We start from the raw sequence: 19,859 nt of genomic DNA, 5'->3' as shown, positions 1-19,859 counted from the left end.
AAGGTCAGTACTTCCACGCTTTAAACGCTGCACGCTCATACTCTCTCCCTTTTCGATATATTATCCATTGTTGATCTGCACACAGCTGTTGTCACGAACGTCGCACTCGCTTACGTCACTGTCATGAGACATTCTCGCAAAAAATCACCGGTTTTAGTAATGCAGTAATGTAGCGTTCCTACGGAAAGTAACGGTAATCTAATTACCGTTTTTGCAATGGTAATCCCTTACATTACTCGTTACTTGAAAAAAGTAATCAGATTACAGTAACGCGTTACAAGTAACGCGTTACTGCCCATCTCTGCTAGCAACACTGTTGTGATGGGCCTGATCTCTCACAACACAGAGAAGGCCTACCTGGAGGAAATTACAAATCTGGAGAACTGGTGTCAGGAGAACTGCACCAGTTATTCTTGCTGCAACATCAGCAAAAATAAGGATATGATTGTGGACTTTGGTACAAAACAGGCGAGGAAACAAGCCCCTGATCATCAGTGGCATGCCAGTGGCTTCCGGTACCTGGGTGTATACATCACTCAGGACCTGTCATGGTCCTGTCACATAACACCCTGGTCAAGAAAGCCAGCATCTCTTCTTCCTCAGAAGACTTAGAGACTTCCATCTGCTGAGGGTTCTTAAGAACCCTCCGATCTTAAGATTCACTCCGATCTTCCTGGCCTGCTGTCTGTGTACACTTAGCGGTGCAAGACCAAAGCCAGGCAGATCATGATTTCCTCTCCCATCCCAACAATGGACTCTTCTCACTGTTGAGTTCTGGCAAACGCTTCTGCTCCCTGCATTGTCTCTGACCAAAACAGAGACAATGCAGAGGAGCTTCTTCCCCCAGGCCATTCGGGCCCTGAACTACGTCTAGGACTGGACTCTGGCTATGGCTAGTAGCCTTAAGTAGTCTCTCAAGGCTACTTAAGGGTGCATGGGAGTTTGCCCAACCAGTCTATGTGTGTTTTGTGGACTTGGAGAAGGTATTTGACTGTGTCCCTCGAAGTGTACTGTTGGAGGTGCTTCGGGAGTATGAGGTGTCTAGCCCATTTCTACGGGCCATTCGATCCTTATACAACCATTGCAAGAGCTTCGTCCACATAGCTGGCAATAAGTTGGGCACGTTCCCAGTGGGTGATGGACATTACCAGGGCTTCTCTTTGTCACAGATTCTCTTTGTAATTTTTATGGACAGAATTTCTAGGCGTAGCGAAGTGATGCAGGGCTTTCACTTAGGTTGTCACAGAATCTCATCTCTGCTTTTCGCAGATTATGTGGTTCTGTTGGCTTTGTTGGGTGATGGCCTCCAGCTCGCACTGGAACAGTTTTCAGCTGAGTCTGAAGTGCTGGGAATGAGAATCAGCACCTCCAAATCTGCGGACATGATCCTTAGCTGGAAAAGGGTGGAATTCCCACTATGGGTCAGGGACAAGTTCCTGCCCCAAGTAGAAGAGTTTAAGTATCTCGGGATCTTGTTCATGAGTCATGGGAGAAGGGAGTGAGAGATTGACAGATGGATTGATGCTGTGGCTGCAGTGGTGCGGTATTCCACTACAGATTACAGAATAATGGCCCAAACTGTAGTTTGTAATGTGTTCCATTAAGCTACTCGATGTGAGTAACGTATTCTGAATACTTTGGATTACTTGATATATTGTAAGCACTACCTGTTGCTCATTCTCCTAGGCTTACCTGTAACTATTTAACTCTGTGGCACAGAGCAGTTCGTTGCTGGAACATTGAACCCCCCGTGTTCATGCTCTCAGCTCATTCTAAGAAATCTGGCTCTGTGTACTCACCTGTTGGACAACCTGTGCTCTCTGTATATAGATTTCCCCAGACCTGGTTACGGACCCTTCCCCATGATCCCTGTGTGTGGCAGCGTGAGTGGTGATCAGGATGAGAGTGACTGAAGAGGAGTGAGTGTGTGCAGAGGAGGAGAGGCAGTGATTGTGCTGAAGAGGAGTGCATGTGTGGATTCCTCTCCCTCTTCCCCCTTCCCCATGTCAATTCTCTAAACTGGACCTCCATTAAAGGCATTTGGCTCAAAGGCACTTTTCAAATGGCTGGCTGGTTAACCAGCTGACACTCCAGGGAGGACACCATCTCAGAATGAGGGTGCAGGAAGGCAGGTCAACACAGAACACGTGTCCTTATATAGGCACTCCCAATGGACATATCACACCAGGTCCACCATTCGTGTTGCTCCTGGTGAGTGGGGTGCGGGGTCTGTAGTCACTGGGACCCACAGAGTGAAAGTAGAGGAAATAGTGGCCGCTGCAGTGGTGGTGGTGGCGAACCCGTGGTAGTGGTGCAGTGGATGTAACCCAGTCCCCTTTTAACCTGACTCCCAGTGTGATGTCCTGCATTAAAGTACTCCACTCTTGGTTAAACATTAAGAATTCTGACATTTTTACATTTAAAATACATGTTCCACAATAATTCTGCCTTAGTTAAAGATGGAGATATGACCTTCACATTCACATCTACAGTTGGTGTATGTACATAACATTTTGAATGCAACACTGAGCTTCTTAGAGAAGTGCATTCTCTACATTCAACCCATCCTAAGTATCAGGAGCAGCAAGCAGCCACTGTGTGGCACTGAGGGGCCCTGTTCACATGTGGAGAGACTGTGTGAACCAATCAGTCGGCGAAATAAATGTTTGTTGCCAGTAAGAATGTTCAGTAATAATGAAATCAGATTACATCATCTGTTTCTGGCCTGCTAACCATGCTGACAAATAACTGTGTCACATGAGCTCTGTGCTGTAAAAGAAATGATATATGACACACAGATGCAGGCAAACCTGGCAGACCAGCCCTTCATAGGACCAAGCACAGACTCAAGCCTGATAATTACCTGTACAGGTAAACAACTGGAGTTTTAAACCAGAATATAAAAATAATAGAAACTTATTGCATTCTTCTTGTCTAATGATATCAATGGGTTAATATCTAATTTCTTATATGGTTTATTTTTGATATGCCTGATATATCTCAGTCTCAGACCAACATCTCTGTTGGACTGCATGACCTAGAAAGGGGTTTGCTCTCCTCCCTGACTACATTACCATGCTGTGTTTTCTTCTGCATTAATGTGATCATGTTATTCACCTTGAGGAGCAAATCAGTGTTTCGTGAAACCTGCCGTTACATTCTCCTGTATAACCTCATTCTTGCAGACACTCTACAGATGGCAGTGAGCCAGATACTATACATGATGTCTATTTGTAGAATAACGTTACCTTATCCTGTCTGTGGTATTCTTGTCATGTTTGCTAATCTCACCAATGAAATCTCTCCTCTCACTCTGGTGCTGATGTCTCTGGAGCGATATGTAGCTGTGTGTTACCCACTGAGGCATGCTACTATCATCACCATCAGAAACACAGAGGTGGCCATCTTTATGATTTGGATCTTTTGTTCACTCAATATTCTCATTCGAGTTCTGCTGCTGTTAGAGTTTCCATTTGAAGAGCTGCAGAGTCTGCAGATGAAAAGATATGTTTGTAATACATTTCTCATGTTTCTCACACCTGTATCTCATGAGTATGACAAAGCTTACAGTTGCTTTCTGTTTGTGTCGGCTTTTGTTGGAGTCACTTGCTCCTATATAGGTGTTATGTTGGCAGCCAGATTGGCCTCCACAGACAAAGCTTCAGCCCTGAAGGCTCGTAACACCCTGCTGCTGCATCTGGTGCAGCTTGGCTTCAGCCTCTCTTCAACTGTGAACAATGCATTACTTTTAGTCATCTCAAAAACTGTTTCAAATAGAGTGTCTGTGCTCATACAGAATGTTCTTTATGTCCTTCTTTTTATTCTCCCCAGATGTTTGAGTGCACTTATTTATGGTCTCAGAGACCAGACCATCAGACCCATCCTCGTTTATAATCTATGTTGTCAACTGAAACGTTTAGCTGTCCCAGCGAAGGCTAAGATTTATCCTTAGAGTACATTTGAAAAGAAGCAATGAATGTTTCTGTACACTCATTAAACTCTGTCACACTGTCTACTAAGTGACTTTCATAAAATAACTGGAAGCTTCTCCTCCTGTTTTTTTTTCCTTTTAACATGTTTTTTTACACTAGTCTTTTAGAATCCAGCTATACAAACCCGTCCTTTTTATAATTTGAATAATCCTCCATTAGTTGCAGTCAGAATGGATGGATGGTGATCTATCTGTTTTTTTCCACTTATCCAGCTCAGGGTTGAGGGGCCCGAAACCTATCCCAGCTTTAGTAGGATATGAGGCAGGGTACACCCTCAACAGATCATCAGTTTATCCCAGGACTAAAAGAAACCTAACGTGTATGTCTTTGGACTGTGGGAAGAAGTGGGATTCAAACTGAGATCTTCTTGCTCTGAGGAAGCAGTGCTAACCCTGTCAGTCACAATAATTTGAAAAGTACAGGGAGTGCAGAATTATTAGGCAAATGAGTATTTTGTCCACATCATCCTCTTCATGCATGTTGTCTTACTCCAAGCTGTATAGGCTCCAATCCAATCCAATCCAATCCAACTTTATTTATATAGCACTTTTAAAAACAACAAAGTTGACCAAAGTGCTTTCCAATAATAAAACAGAGATAGCAGTTAAAAACCATACATTAAGCATACAATGAAATCAATAAACAAAATGAATATATAATTGAAAAAGAAGATAAAAATAAATCAGTGTATATATTAAATATCAAAACATGAGTAGAATAAACAATAAGATATACAATGAATAAGATTAACAAAGTAAAAAGATTAAGAATGACCAACAGCTGACTAAAAACTGACTACAAACTGACTCTGATAATACTCCTAGAAAGCCTTTGAAAAAAAGTGTGTTTTTAAAAGTGATTTAAACATTTCAAGTGTTGGGGCCAACCTAATATGGAGGGGCAGTTTGTTCCATAGTTTGGGGGCCACAACAGCGAAAACTCGGTCCCCTCGGTGTTTCAGTCTCGACATGGGGACAGCAAGGAGTGACTGGTCAGATGATCTGAGAGACCTGTGGAGTGTATTGGTGTAAAAGGTCTGACAGGTAAGAAGGAGCCAGGCCAATTAAGACTTTAAAAGCAAGCAATAAAATTTAAGGTTTTACTTTAGAGAGCTGCCTCAACTGAAAAAAGCTTTTTCTCACCACTGTATTTACTTGTTTGTCCATTTTAAGAGCTGTGTCAAATTTTACTCCAAGGTTGGTGACAATTGATTTGACACACGATGTAAGAGGACCCAAGTCAGATGGAGGGACACCAGGTCCATTCGGCCCAAATATAATGACTTCAGTCTTCTTTTCATTAAAGTTTAAAAAATTCAGAGCCAGCCATGCTCTGATATCCTTAAGACATTCTAAAATAGGCCTGAGAGGGTTAAGGTCATTGTGTTTCAGCGGTAGATAAATTTGACAATCATCTGCATAAAAATGAAATGAGACTTTATGTTTTTTAATAATATGGCCAAGGGGAAGTAAATAAATACTAAAAAGAAGGGGCCCAAGGATGGATCCTTGAGGTACACCACATGGGAGGGGGGAAAGATGAATGAAATTTACCAAGTGAGACAGAAAAACTTCTATCAGAGAGATCTGACTTAAACCACTCCAAGGCAGTGCCTCTAATTCCAACATGATGTTCTAGACGATAAATCAAAATATTGTGATCTACTGTATCAAAAGCTGCTGTGAGATCCAAAAGCACAAGTAAGACAGACTTCCCAGAGTCAGCAGTTAGTAAGATATCATTAAAAACTCAAAGTGCAGTCTCTGTGCTGTGAAGTGCTTTAAAACCAGATTGAAATACCTCAAAAATGTTTTGACTCTCTAAAAAAAGTCTGCAGCTGTGAGCACACTTCTTTTTCTAAAATTTCAGAACCAAAAGGAAGCTTTGAAATAGGTCTGAAATTACACAACAAAGAGGCATCCAAGCCAGGGCGTCTCAGCAGAGGCTGGACCACTGCCTGTTTAAAAATTACAGGTACATGGCCTAAAGTCAGGCTGCTGTTTATAAGCCTTTGAATATAAGGTCCAATAGTGCCCCAAACTTCTTTAAAAAAGCAAGGGGGAAGAACATCACTGGGACAGCCAGACTTGATTTGGGTGACAATTTTACCCAGTTTAGATAGAGACACAGGTTCAAAATGGCTAAAAATTGCTAAAGGCGTAAAAATAACAGAAGGGTCATAAGAAGGGGGTAAAATATGTGCTCTAATAGATAAAATCTTCTCCACAAAGAAATTTAAAAAAGCTTCACAAGTTTCAGCAGAAGCTTCTGTACAGTTGGATTGGGGAGGGTTAAGAACAGAGCTTAAAATACTAAATAAAACACGGGGCTTATGGCTGTTGTCATTAATAACACCTGCAAAATAGGCGGATTTCTGGTTCTTGACAATTTTCTGATATTTATGCCAGCTATCTCTTAAGATATCATAAGACACTTGTAGCTTGTCTTTTTCCCATTTGCGTTCTGCTTTTCTGCACTCTCTTCGAGCAGCCCGAGTGATGTCGTTCAGCCATGGCTCAGACTTCAATTTAGGCCGCCTGACCTTCAGAGGAGCAACAGTATCCAGAATGATTTGACAAGTAGATAAGAATTTTGCAGTCAGCACCTCAGTGTCGGCACAGACTGAGAGCTCTGAGTCAACATTAAAGACCTTATTAAAGGCGGTAGAAAACTGGACGGCACTTGATGGTTTAAACATGCGAGAAGCAGTAGGAAGGCCACAGGTAGTGATATTACAGGGAAGAGAAGTTTCAAACAATACAGGCATATGATCAGAAAAGACGACATCATAAATTTGAAGATTATAAACAGGTAAACCATAAGACATAGGCTCGAAAGCCTACTACCAATTAAGCATATTAGGTGATGTGCATCTCTGTAATGAGAAGGGGTGTGGTCTAATGACATCAACACCCTATATCAGGTGTGCATAATTATTAGGCAACTTCCTTTCCTTTGGCAAAATGGGTCAAAAGAAGGACTTGACAGGCTCAGAAAAGTCAAAAATAGTGAGATATCTTGCAGAGGGATGCAGCAGTCTTAAAATTGCAAAGCTTCTGAAGCGTGATCATCGAACAATCAAGCGTTTCATTCAAAATAGTCAACAGGGTCGCATAGAAGCGTGTGGAAAAAAACCAAGGCGCAAAATAACTGCCCATGAACTGAGAAAAGTCAAGCGTGCAGCTGCCAAGATGCCACTTGCCACCAGTTTGGCCATATTTCAGAGCTGCAACATCACTGGAGTGCCCAAAAGCACAAGGTGTGCAATACTCAGAGACATGGCCAAGGTAAGAAAGGCTGAAAGACGACCACCACTGAACAAGACACACAAGCTGAAACATCAAGACTGGGCCAAGAAATATCTCAAGACTGATTTTTCTAAGGTTTATGGACTGATGAAATGAGAGTGAGTCTTGATGGGCCAGATGGATGGGCCCGTGGCTGGATTGGTAAAGGGCAGAGAGCTCCAGTCCGACTCATACGCCAGCAAGGTGGAGGTGGAGTACTGGTTTGGGCTGGTATCATCAAAGATGAGCTTGTGGGGCCTTTTCGGGTTGAGGATGGAGTCAAGCTCAACTCCCAGTCCTACTGCCAGTTTCTGGAAGACACCTTCTTCAAGCAGTGGTACAGGAAGAAGTCTGCATCCTTCAAGAAAAACATGATTTTCATGCAGGACAATGCTCCATCACACGCGTCCAAGTACTCCACAGCGTGGCTGGCAAGAAAGGGTATAAAAGAAGAAAAACTAATGACATGGCCTCCTTGTTCACCTGATCTGAACCCCATTGAGAACCTGTGGTCCATCATCAAATGTGAGATTTACAAGGAGGGAAAACAGTACACCTCTCTGAACAGTGTCTGGGAGGCTGTGGTTGCTGCTGCACGCAATGTTGATGGTGAACAGATCAAAACACTGACAGGATCCATGGATGGCAGGCTTTTGAGTGTCCTTGCAAAGAAAGGTGGCTATATTGGTCGCTGATTTGTTTTGTTTTGTTTTGAATGTCAGAAATGTATATTTGTGAATGTGGAGATGTTATATTGGTTTCACTGGTAAAAATAAATCATTGAAATGGGTATATATTTGTTTTTGTTAAGTTGCCTAATAATTATGCACAGTAATAGTCACCTGCACACACAGATATCCCCCTAAAATAGCTAAAACTAAAACAAACTAAAACTACTTCCAAAAACATTCAGCTTTGATATTAATGAGTTTTTTTGGGTTCATTGAGAACATGGTTGTTGTTCAATAATAAAATTATTCCTCAAAAATACAACTTGCCTAATAATTCTGCACTCCCTGTATGTAAAAACATCAACAAAATAAGGCACAACAATTCTAATTTCCAGATTTCAGTTTTTCACAACATAAAGCTTTTTTCACCAATACCTACAGTAAATAATATAAATATATAAACAGTGCAAACAATTTCCAGTGACAAGATATGCTGTAAACTTTATATTCATGTTTGCTCCAAATGGCACAGCAGCCTCAGAGAAAACATTAGAACGAGGCATCTTCAACATAAGTACATACAAGGCAGCTCAGTTTACCATAAGTTGTATGGGTGTGCATCTATTTTTGCATAATTAGCAAAAATGTGCCATTTCTTCACTCAGTGAGGTGATGGTTAAGCTTTAGCAGCAGTTTGCTCTCAAGGTTCTTGCTGTGAAGCTGTAACTGTTTAGCAGTAACCAGGAGTCCTGCATGACTAAGAAGTCCTTCACAAGCTCCAGATGCAGGAAGAGCTGTATTGATTTTGATCGACAGCTTCTTTATGTGAGGAAAGCCATGCAATATATCCACACCTCCAGTGAATGGACATGAAAGGTACCTCTCCAGCTCCCCTGCTTCTGGCTTTCCTGACCCCATGGATCCATCATCTTCGTCGAATAGGCTGCTGTTTGTCCTCACCTCATCCAGCTCTGAGTCTAGGTTATGTCTGATGAAGTGGAGACCTGTGGAAAGACGTAGGGTTTTCAAAAGAATTAGGTCTGGTCATTATAGTGCTGTATGCACTGCCAAGCTGCGGATGTTTGTTTGGAGCTAGCCTCCAAAAGCTGGCCATACATTGTGCAATTTTTGGCCCATTTTGAGACGATTTTTCAATCGCGCAACCGTTTTGGGGTTCGGCCCGGTTTTGCCTTAATCGTGTGTGCATCGTGTAGTATACATGGGGTAACGAAAAGCAGTTAACACCTCACAACCAGCTCCCAATCATCAATCGTATGGTCGCATGATAATCAAACCTGTTTGAAGTCCTGTTGCCTCTCACACTGCGCACGCACAAACACAGAAATGAAAGAGAAAAGGTGGAGCAGCACGGCAGTGCAGCGTGTGATCTGGACACAAGAGATGGAGGCACAACTTGCAGGATGAGGCAAGCTCATCCGAGTACGTAAGCGTAGAGCCGCCACCCAGGCAACATCGTGACCTATGAACGTCTAACCTCTGCGATTTAATTGTACAGTTTGAGCAGGAGCTGAATAACGCGACTGAAAAAAAACTCGCACAGTGTTTGCCCAGCTTAATGCAGACTGTTTAAACTAAACAAGCTGCTGTTTCACATAATAAACCCTGTCAGCCGCAGTATTGCCTTCTGTTTTTTAACAGTTAAAGCAGTAGAGACGAGCTGTTTACATGTGCGTTGAACTCTAGTTTGTTTAACCAGGCTAGCTGTTAGCTTATAGCTCACGCTAGCTAACCAGCGAGCAGTTAAAAAGACAGCTGAAGGCGCACAAAACACCCACAAACTTATCTCACTACAACGTAGCGCCGAAAATATGACTCGCAGCTCGAGCTCGACACAGCTGCTGTAACATAAGACTGACATCCAGCTAACCACAGCTAAAAAGATATTTAGAGAAAACTCACCCTTTCCTCAGGTTACACGAGTTGAGTTTTTTCACGCTGAAAAGTTGGTTTGTTTTGGCTCTGACTGAAGACACGGACACTGAACACATAGCTGTTCTTTTGTGCTGCTTTTAAGTGAAACATTCTTTGTATGTGAGGAAAATACTGTTCATCCTCTTCAGCTCTAGTGTAGACTCTGCCATGTTTTCATGTTTTTTCTTTCCGTGTGTCGCTACTTTGAAACGCTTGGGCTGCTCTGCCCGCCACAGTTTCAAACTGGTCATGTGACTGCATGGCCACATCTCATTGGTAAAAAAGTAACCGGAAACTCCACTGACGGCATGTTATCTAATGTGTTAAACTAATTATTTTTTTTTAAAGTAACGAGTCGAATTTTGCAAATGTAGCGGAGTAAAAGTACTGTTTCTTCTTCATAAATGTACTCAAGTAAAAGTAAAAAGTATCGTGCAAAAAAGGTACTTTAAAAGTACATTTTTTTTCAAAAGCTTACTCAAGCAAATGTAACGGAGTAAATGTAGCTCGTTACTACCCACCTCTGGTTGTTACATACTGGACAGACATGACTGGGGGAAAGGAAAGGGAGAAAGAAAGAGAGGAAGGGAAAGAAAAACAGCAGGGAAGAGGAACGGTGATAAAGGGCACAAAACAAAAAAGAGGTGGGTGGACAAAAAATACACATATATAACAATCACCTGGATCACCTGTTGAGAGAGAAAAAAAGAAGAAAAACAAGCAAAAAAGAGAGCAATATAATAAACAACATCATCATGATAATCTTTCTATATAACAGTAAATACTAAATATTGAATATTATTGTGCAGCACGTAAGATCGACAGCACACAATGTGCTCTGAGGTAGCAGCCAAACAGGGTGTAGTTTGTATCTCTGAGCACCCGTGTGTACACCTGTGAGCATGAGCGCGCTTGTATTCAAAAAGTTCCTTCATGTAATGAGCCATAGCCCCGTCCTCCAGGGCATGAAGCAGGTATGGAGGAGATCCAGGCTCCAGACATCCAGAGACCCTCAGAGAACAAGAGACCAAGGAAGACCAACAGAGGGGCAGCCGTGCCACTATCCCAGAAAGAGCTGAGGAGAGCCCCAGATGAGGGGTCACTCAGCAGCCACGGAGCAGAAGCCAGAGGGGGTTGCAGTGACGTGCCCATGAGCTCCGCCGGCAGCCAGCTGTGCCAGAGTGGACCGAGCCCCAGGCCCAGAGGCTGATGGCACCCCACCCCCTGAAGGGGCCCAACCGAGCCAAAGGTGCCAGGCCCTGACAAGCAGCCACCAGGAGTGAGCCGATGCATACCTGAGCGCATAGCCCCGGACACCAAGAACCACCAACGCACAGATGTCTGAGGGCGTCAGCCACCGGCAGGGAGAGTGGTGAGGGGAGATAGGCCTCCATACCTTGGAGGGCCTTAGATGTTCCCAGAGAGGTGGCGTCTAATACCCGACCTGACATATAGACACAGACAAACGGGCACACACAGATACGAACATCCACCCCCACCCACCCCCCCTCCTACATAAGTAGTTTGTACAGTGTCTACAGGGTGGGCCATTTATATGGATACACCGTAATAAAATGGGAATGGTTGGTGATATTAAAGTCCTGTTTGTGGCACATTAGTATATGTGAGGGGGCAAACTCCCCAAGATGGGTGGTGACCATGGTGGCCATTTAGAAGTCGGCCATCTTGGATAAACTTTTGTTTTTTCAATAGGAAGAGGGCCATGTGACACATCAAACTTATTGGTAATGTCACAAGAAAAACAATGGTGTGCTTGGTTTCAACCTAACCTAACTTTATTCTTTCATGAGTTATTTACAAGTTTCTCTTTGTTCACAGCCATTGACATGTCGAAGAGGTTAACACATGAGGAGCGAATCGAAATTGTGTTGATATCTGCTGAACGCAGTAACCGGGTCATTGCAGCAGATTTCAATGCAAGACACCCTACGAGACCACCCATCTCCCATGCTACAGTTAGCAAACTGCTTGCTAAGTTTCGTGAAACTGGTTCAGTGTTGGATTTGCCAAAATGCCTCCCCTTGCACACTGGTGACACATCTGCACCCCAAGGCCCTGTGTGTGTTAGTGATTGTGGTGGAGTGGGAAGAGGGAGGCAGCTGGAGATGGGGAGGGAAGGAAGGGAGAGGCAAGAGGCCCCTCCCTGGGGCCAGCTCCCCCCACTGACCCCAGTAGGCACCCCAACACTCTGGAACCCACCAGGGCAAGGGGGCCCAGGCCCATCCGGACCGGGGCCCACAGCGGCAGCACCACCTGGCCCCACAGAGTCCGGGGCAGCCCACCGGACCTCAGTACAGAGAAAACTGCACCCACCCCAACATTCCCTCATCTCCCAGACTAAACAAGACAATAGACACCCAGGTTGAGTTCTTCCTCCACCTCTCCTATAATCTCTCCCTGACCTGCAGAGTGAACTCCTTGAGACCAGAGAACTTCTGCAATGATGTAACAGCCTCCCCACCAGTTGAACAGCCCCCAGTTGGCTCGATCCACCAGAGGACCCCCGCGCCAAGGCTGAGCCCCCATGCACCCACCCGCCCACAACCTCGGCGACACATCAACCAGGCCCAAAGCCCCCAAGGCCCAGCGAGGGCCCCAGCCCAGAGATGGAGCACCCCCAGAACCCCACGCCCGCCCCAAACCCACCCAGGGGCAGCCAGGCTACCAGGTCAGTAACCCAGCACAGACCCTCCCCCATCCCCGCTGCACGCAGCCACAAGGAAACCATCATCTAAGAGCCACCCATAACAGGTCATGACCACAACCCCGGGTTGAGCCTCCCAAGGAAGACGCTCCTAGGTAATCCCCCGACGCCCCAGGCCTGTCCCTGCCCCCACACCAACCACAACAGCAAAGGTGGGACCAAACTACGACACCCCACCCCCACTAGGTAATGGAGCTGATCAAAGGAGCCCAGAGCAATTGATTTGATGTGGTGGCAGAGTCTGTATCAAGACTAATATGATCTATTAGATAATTTCTATATTGGTTATAATTGTGTGGATGCTGGAGGCATCCACACTATTGAGTTCCTGTTTCTCTTTATTCTTTACACTTTATACTTTATTCTTCAAGTTGCTTCCGTACGTTTTTTGGACCTTATCTACTTCCACAATTTTCAGCCGATTTTTGCCGTTCAAATTTTAAACTATTCTGCTATTTCTGCTAATTCCGGCTATGACTTTTGGTATTTTTTGCTATTATACTTTTTAAAATATTAAGCTTTTTATGCAATTTTTTGTCCCATTGAAATGAATGGAAAACTTCCAAAATTCTGCTAAAACTTGCCTGTTTTTGAAACTTAACTACTTCCTCATACTTTCACCTAGAACAACCATTCAAACTTTAAAATGTTCACAAATTATTGGGCTATTCATGTATGATTCAGCTTTTTCATATCTGTTACCGTTTTCATCTTATCCCTCTTTAAGTTTTGAGTTGCAAAATTGTGATTTTTTAGAAAATACATGCGTTGTTATGGTTGCTATGCACTTGGCTTTCAGTGTGCCACTGTAAGTTTCGCAGTCTTCTCTTCATGTCTGAACAACTTCTTGCTACTTGCTCAATTTTCACTCGACTTCCACAAATTATACATCAAAACGTAGGTATTTTTGCTGGCTTTCAGAAAATGTAACTATCATTGTTGTGGGATTTATAGAATTTTGGCAAATCTCCTCAGAGCAACACAAAGTCTCAAAAATCCCCATAGAAAGTCAATGGAGAGTTCGTTTAAAATCACCGCTTGATTTCTGTAATGAGAGGCATTTTCGAATCGTCATATCTCCCAAACGAAGCGAAGTTAAGACATGAGGCTTGTGCCAATATATCTTCAGACACTCCTGACGCTCACAATTCAAGAATTTTTTTCTCATCTATTACCATTTCGCCATGAATTGGGTTTGTTTGAGGGTAGGAAATTTGTCCCTCGCTCAGATTTCTTCAGATTTCAAACTCTGGAAATGAGGCACTTTTTTCTCTCGTCATATCTTTTTGATAGATTTCCACAGAGACCTGAAAATTTCCATGACTGTTAACCAAAGCCTGCTGTCTCATACGGTGAAAGAATTATATCTATACTCCAAATAGATTTAGAGTTAGAAAGCGTTGTTTGAGGGCAAGTCAAGGCAGTTTTCGCTTTGCCTCTACTCAGTTATGGTGCATTAGAAGTCAAATATCTTTAATAATTCATATTTTAATGATAAATTGTCAATACTTTAAGATTCCCCCATCTCTTCTGAACAAAATGGTGTAAGAATGACTGTTCTAGCCCCTACGGTTAGGAAATTATAGCCATTTGTTTGAGGGGAATCCTGACTATGAAAAATAGACAGCACAAATCCTGTCTCTGTGCTGCATGTGTGTAAAAAGAGGTGCACCTGTTTTGGCGGGAAAAACTACACAGCCTCTCTGATTGGTGGATTCAAATTTAGCAGCTCACAGGCTGCTTGACTGATCTAGAAACAGGCTGTTAACAACCCCTGTTCACTTGTTGATGCTGCTGCTGTTGCTGCTGGTGTGTGTGTGTGTGTGTGTGTGTGTGTGTGTGTGTGTGTGTGTGTGTGTGTGTGTGTGTGTGTGTGTGTGTGTGTGTGATTTAAATTCAATATATTTAGACTGGTTGACTGAATTTGATCCTGTGTGTGTCTCTGTGCATGTGTGTTACCATATGTGTACATATTTGTGATTGTCTGACTGTTATACTTTTTTTGCTGTTTTTTTTTTTCATTTAACAATTACATTTGAGGGACCCTTAGTATGTTCAGGATTTTTTCAGCTGTCCATTTTGCTTTTCCAATTTTTCTATTTAGGTTATTACTATTGTGCTAAGTCATAGCATTTCTGCTGCTTTTCAGTATTTGTGCTAAATACAGCATTTCTGCTAAATCATACTATTTCTGCTATTTTATGAGATTTGTGCTAAATACAGCATTTCTGCTAAATCATACTATTTCTGCTATTTTATGAGATTTGTGCTAAATACAGCATTTGTGCTAAATCATACTATTTCTGCTATTTTATAGGATTTGTACTTAATATAATATTTTTGCTTAATTATAGTATTTCTGCCATTTTATAGTATTTGTGCTAAAACATAGTATTTCTACTAAATGCAGTATTTCTGGGTAATCATTGTATTTCTATATATTTCTGCCAGGTCCCCAGGGAGTCAGTCCTCTGTAAGGACTGTAATATTCAAATTTACATATCAGGACCTGGACGGCTTCCCAGCCAGCCAATCATATCTGAGGCCTGGCACATTCAAATTTGCATATTGGGGCCTTCATGGCTTCTAAGCCAACCAATCATCTATGTCATATATCTTTATTATTTCATATTTGTCTTTTAAATGGTCAACATTTCAAGATTCCCCCATCTCTTCTGAACAAAACGGTCTAAGAATGACTGTTTTAGCCCCTACGGTTAGGAATTTATGGCTGTTTGTTTGAGGGGAGTCCTCACTATGAGAAATACACTGCAAAAATCCTGTCTCTCTCTGTGCTGTAAAAGCCTGCACTTGGTGCACCAGTTTTGGCAGGAAAAAGCACACAGCCTCTCTGATTGGTGGATTCAAATTGAGAAGCTCACAGCTGTTTGACTGACCTAGAAACATGCTGTTAACAGCCCCTGTTCACTTGCTGCTGCTGTGTGTGTGTGTGTGTGTGTGTGTGTGTGTGTGTGTGTGTGTGTGTGTGTGTGTGTGAGAGAGAGAGAGAGAGAGAGAGAGAGAAAGAAAGACACACACACACACAAAGACCTTTTTTAGGGCAGCATCTCATTGGTGGATAAAAATATAATATATTCAGACTGGTTGACTGGCATAGACCCTGTGTGTTTGTCTCTCTCTGTACATTTGTGTATCCATATTTGATTTTCTGTGTATTTGGTGATTTGTGTATCCATATTTGATTTTGTGTATCTGTTGGCTGTTCTTATTTTTTTTTTCTAAATGTATTTTTATTTTATTTTTTCACAGGTGAACAAAAATTAGTTTTGAGTGAACTTAACCTTTCCAATATTTTCACTTAAGTTATTACTATTCTGCTCAATCATATTATCTGTTCTAAATCATTATTATTAAGCTATATTGTAGGATTTCTGCTAAATCATAGTATTTCTACTATATTATATTTTTCTTTCTAAATATAGCATTTCTGCTATAGAATAGTGTTTCTGCTATATTATAATATTTGTGCTAAACTGGAGTATTTTTGCTAAAACATAGTATTTATATAAAATTACAATGTTCATAGTATATTACAGTGTCTCTGGTAAATCACAGCATTTCTGCTATGTTGTACTGTTTTTCTAAATCATAGTATTTCTGTAATGTTTAAGAATGTTTGGCTAAATATATTCTTTCTGTTACCTTATACTATTTCTCCTAAATTCTTGTATTTTTGAGAAGTTATCATGTTTCTGGTAAGTTACAATATTTCTGCTAAGTTCTGCTATGCTATTGTATTTCTGCCAAGTATTATGTTTCCTCTAAGATATTACAGTTCTGCTAAGTTACTACATTTTAGCAAAGTTTCTTTGCTTCTGCAAAGTTTTTACAATTTCTGCAACTTTTCAGCTTTTTCAGCTATTTTCAGCAGACAGCTTCAGCTTTAAAGCATCCACACTGCATTTTCGCAGGAAATGCACATTTTTCTAGTTAAGATTATTTTTATTTTTCCAGTTCATGAGGACTGTTTTCGTGGCAATGCATAGGGCAGTGAAAACCATAGGGGCTATATTCTTTTCTGTAGTGCCATGATCTAAGTTGCCCAACAAGCACATTAAAGGGGAAGTTGGAATGTTACAATCTCCATTACTTTGACTGTCAAAGTTAATTCTTATCAACAGAGTTAGTCCTGATACTGACTGCAAAAAAGAAAAAGAAAACCAGTGACACTTCTCTGGAAGGATAAAATAAGTGGTCAGATCAATGAGATTTGTTATTAGCATTGGGCTAAAAACATTCATGAGTGATTTTACAGTCTATATAACCTATCTATGCTAACACTTTAAGAGAGTCCTTCTGTAAAACAGAGGCATGTACTCACCAGACATGAGCATCTCGTCAGACCGTGTTACTGGACTTGTACTGGTACTAGCTCTGCTGAACTGTTGGTTGCTTGGAGGACTGTGAAACACACCTTGATGGCCTAATAAATGACAGAGTACTGGAATTACGTCTTATATTTGTACACAGACATCACAAAGCTCAATCTGGGAATATCAATAGTTAAGATAATTATACACTCAGCTCCATTGATACACTTCGAAGGGTTCTTCTCCCACTGTAATGCCGCGCAGTACAACACAACTACCATCCACTATTGACTGTGTCAACAAGTGTGCCCACTAAGTTTATTTGACTATGCACATTTTTCTGACATGAAAGTTTTGTTAAATACAGAATTGAAATACATACTTGTCTTTTTAAGCTGTGAGAGAAGTTTTCTGACTTCAGCTGGCCGCAGGACAGGTAGGCGTTCACTTTCCTGCAGATAGCTCAGGTCCTCCAGTCCCTCAACTCCTAAATCTTGTAGAAGCTCAAGCAAAGGCTCAAGGTCTTTCAGTTTTGGTAGACTTGACTTGATGAAGGACAGAAGCGGACTTTCTGTATCCATGACTAGGAGGACTAGAAGGGATGAGAGACTGGTTTTTGAAGCATGAGTGTAAAATGTCAAAAACTCGATCTTTACTCTGAGTCAAGAATGCTATGCTTAAATGAAATTACTCTTGTCCCACACAGCTTGTACACAGGTAAAGGATAATAATCTAGTCTCAGCCCAGGTTTCCAGCACCTCATGCTCTGCCTTGCTTGTTTCACTTCATACAATACAAATTCTGGCATATAGGACACATCATGAAGTGTAACAATAAAATAAACATGCTGGTCCTGCTTCACCAAAATGAGCTCGATCTGTCCGAATTCAAGTGCCTCACCTTGGTTTAGACACAGAAAGAGTCCCTTTTTGTACTTTGTGCCTTTCCACTGCACCTCAGTAGTTGACAAAACATTGGGTTCTTTGACTAAAGTATGTCCGACTGCAAAGCGCACTGCTTCACTATACAATTCAGCATGGAAAGGAGTGGAGTTCTTAACCACCAATAAGGGTGCAAAAAAGGAGCCAGAATGTAGGTACGCCTGCAGTAGCTGATGGTTCTTTGCAAGTGTGTGACATACATTTTTTAAATTTTGTGTCCTTCTCACATATCTTTTGAAATATGAAAGCTTCCTCTCGAACCTCATCGTCCACAGTCGAATGAGTGGGCCAAACTTTAGTATTAAAGCAGGGTAATGAGTGAGGTAATGATGCTTTGGTTTTAGTTTTTGTGAAGGAAACATTTCTTTCCTTACCTCCAGACAATCACCAATTAGAACATTTAGCAAAGCAACCTGATATAGTTGGGGCACAAATCTGTTCCACTAGTTCTTTCAACTGGACAGTCAGTTGCCAAACAGGATTCTCTGTGTCTGTGATCTTTTCACCAATGATAATGGGGAGGAGCCTCAGCAAACACCAGTTTTCTGTTGCCTGGCCACCTAATTTTTTTACACCCTTTCCTGAAACTTCAGCTGGTTTAGAGCTACCATCAGATCCTTGGTAACTAAACTGTCTGATCCTACGATTAAGCTGTGAATATGTGAAGAATTTCTTCACTTTGACAAAATACAGTAGTTCAGGTAAATGGATAGGTCAGATGCCACTACACCCTCAAACAGATCAGGACCAATACAGGGTGGGAGGCCTGGCTGGCAAACATGAAAAAATGCCAGTGAATTAAAGACAGAGTTAAATTTCAAACCTCTGACTATACTTGCATCACCATTTTGCAGTTCTTGAACAGTGTCATTGTACTCTTGTACTGTATGGATTGGAGCATGGTGTTTAAAATTTTCTAGCTCACTTCTGGTTATGAGACAATAACGGCAGAAATAGTGAAAGGTACTAAAATTTTCTGTGAATCTACCGACATTATGTGACCCCAAATTGTCACCAGCAATACAAAAGACAGTTGCCTTAGCAAAGTTTCCATGAACATTCAGTCCATTTATCTCCAGCTCTCTAAGATCTGCTACCAACTGAGAAAAAACTTTCTCATGGCCAAAACGTACGAAATCAGCTTCCCGGCACAAAAGCAAAAGCTGCAAGTTGTCAACAGTGGATCGATGAAAAGCATCAAAATTTGCTAAAGTGAAATAGACACCCAGCATTTTGTGTTTTTTCTTTGCTGATCCAAGGGGATTAACCACCTCGAAAGCATCTTGATACAGTATCACTTTTAAAGTGAGACCTGACTCAGAAAAAAGAAGATTTAAATACAGATCCATCGCACACATCATTTAAAATATGAGGTGCACTTTCATTCCTTGATGTAGAACCCTGGTCCAGCCATATCAGCATCTTTTAGCAGAGCTTTCAATGTATGTTTTATGGGTACATATTGAGCATAATGCTCCTTTCTGTTTTGGTCAAACCCCAAAAATATGGGCTGTGGATGTACATACGGGAAATTATCCTCAAAATACTGTTTTCTTTTGTACTCTGTGGAAAGGGCCGAGCTGCAGGATGCATGGATATCTATCTCATCTAGGGTCTTGAACACATCTTTCATTTCTGTCTCAGATAGTTCGGTTTTTGTTTGTAACAATGTTTTAAGTTGATTCTTTGTGAATTGCAGGCACATTCCATTAAGACTATTCATTTCTTCTACAATCAGCTGTATTGTAGAGGAAGGGATAAAGGGTTTTGCCTGCAATTTCATGTAAAACATGCACAGATTCTTCATGTACAAACTTTTCATTTGTGCAATGTCTAGTACATCCTCCTCAGGGACATCATCCTGTGACCCTTCATCTGACTTTCTTTCAGCAACAGGGGACTGAACCTCACTAGGAACTGAAGGAAAACAGTATGAACCAGAGACATGGACAGCTGTAGAGTGTTTGTGCTTTCTAGATA

The 19,859-nt window shown here is 41.8% G+C and overlaps 2 protein-coding genes across 3 annotated transcripts; one reads left to right on the top strand and one right to left on the bottom strand.

Annotated features, from left to right (window-relative positions):
• The first annotated feature begins 321 nt into the window (after nucleotides 1-321).
• Nucleotides 322-3,952, top strand: LOC116330524 (odorant receptor 131-2-like). The gene is made up of 3 exons (XM_039618191.1): nucleotides 322-457; nucleotides 1,831-1,883; nucleotides 3,005-3,952. The coding sequence occupies exons 1-3, from the start codon at nucleotides 322-324 to the stop codon at nucleotides 3,950-3,952; spliced, it is 1,137 nt and encodes a 378-aa protein (XP_039474125.1).
• A 4,326-nt stretch (nucleotides 3,953-8,278) lies between these two features.
• On the bottom strand, nucleotides 8,279-18,171 carry LOC120442204. 2 transcript variants are annotated; one of them, XM_039618110.1, is made up of 4 exons: nucleotides 17,321-18,171; nucleotides 16,950-17,051; nucleotides 10,563-10,571; nucleotides 8,279-8,954 (listed from the first exon to the last, which is right to left on the bottom strand). In XM_039618110.1, the coding sequence occupies exons 1-4, from the start codon at nucleotides 17,517-17,519 to the stop codon at nucleotides 8,608-8,610; spliced, it is 657 nt and encodes a 218-aa protein (XP_039474044.1). In that variant the 5' UTR covers nucleotides 17,520-18,171; the 3' UTR covers nucleotides 8,279-8,607. The 2 variants fall into 2 exon arrangements, with proteins under 2 accessions (XP_039474044.1, XP_039474045.1); XM_039618111.1 differs by lacking the exon at nucleotides 10,563-10,571.
• Nucleotides 18,172-19,859: the final 1,688 nt, after the last annotated feature.

The sequence above is a fragment of the Oreochromis aureus genome, linkage group 10 (assembly GCF_013358895.1).
Source record: "Oreochromis aureus strain Israel breed Guangdong linkage group 10, ZZ_aureus, whole genome shotgun sequence".
NCBI lineage: Eukaryota > Metazoa > Chordata > Actinopteri > Cichliformes > Cichlidae > Oreochromis > Oreochromis aureus.
The sequence above is the reverse complement of the archived record's forward strand: the minus strand, read 5'-3'. Positions and strand labels throughout refer to the sequence as shown.

What these genes read in the sequence shown, in the direction of transcription:
- LOC116330524 (XM_039618191.1), top strand. Translation starts at nt 322, where the DNA reads ATGGGCCTGATCTCTCACAACACAGAGAAGGCCTACCTGGAGGAAATT. An exon ending in GGATATGATTGTGGACTTTG is followed by an intron (nt 458 to 1,830) that starts GTACAAAACAGG and finishes CTCTGTATATAG; the next exon opens with ATTTCCCCAGACCTGGTTAC. An exon ending in TGATCCCTGTGTGTGGCAGC is followed by an intron (nt 1,884 to 3,004) that starts GTGAGTGGTGAT and finishes GATATATCTCAG; the next exon opens with TCTCAGACCAACATCTCTGT.
- LOC120442204 (XM_039618110.1), bottom strand. Translation starts at nt 17,519, where the DNA reads ATGGATACAGAAAGTCCGCTTCTGTCCTTCATCAAGTCAAGTCTACCA. An exon ending in CTCACAGCTTAAAAAGACAA is followed by an intron (nt 17,052 to 17,320) that starts GTATGTATTTCA and finishes GTCATTTATTAG; the next exon opens with GCCATCAAGGTGTGTTTCAC.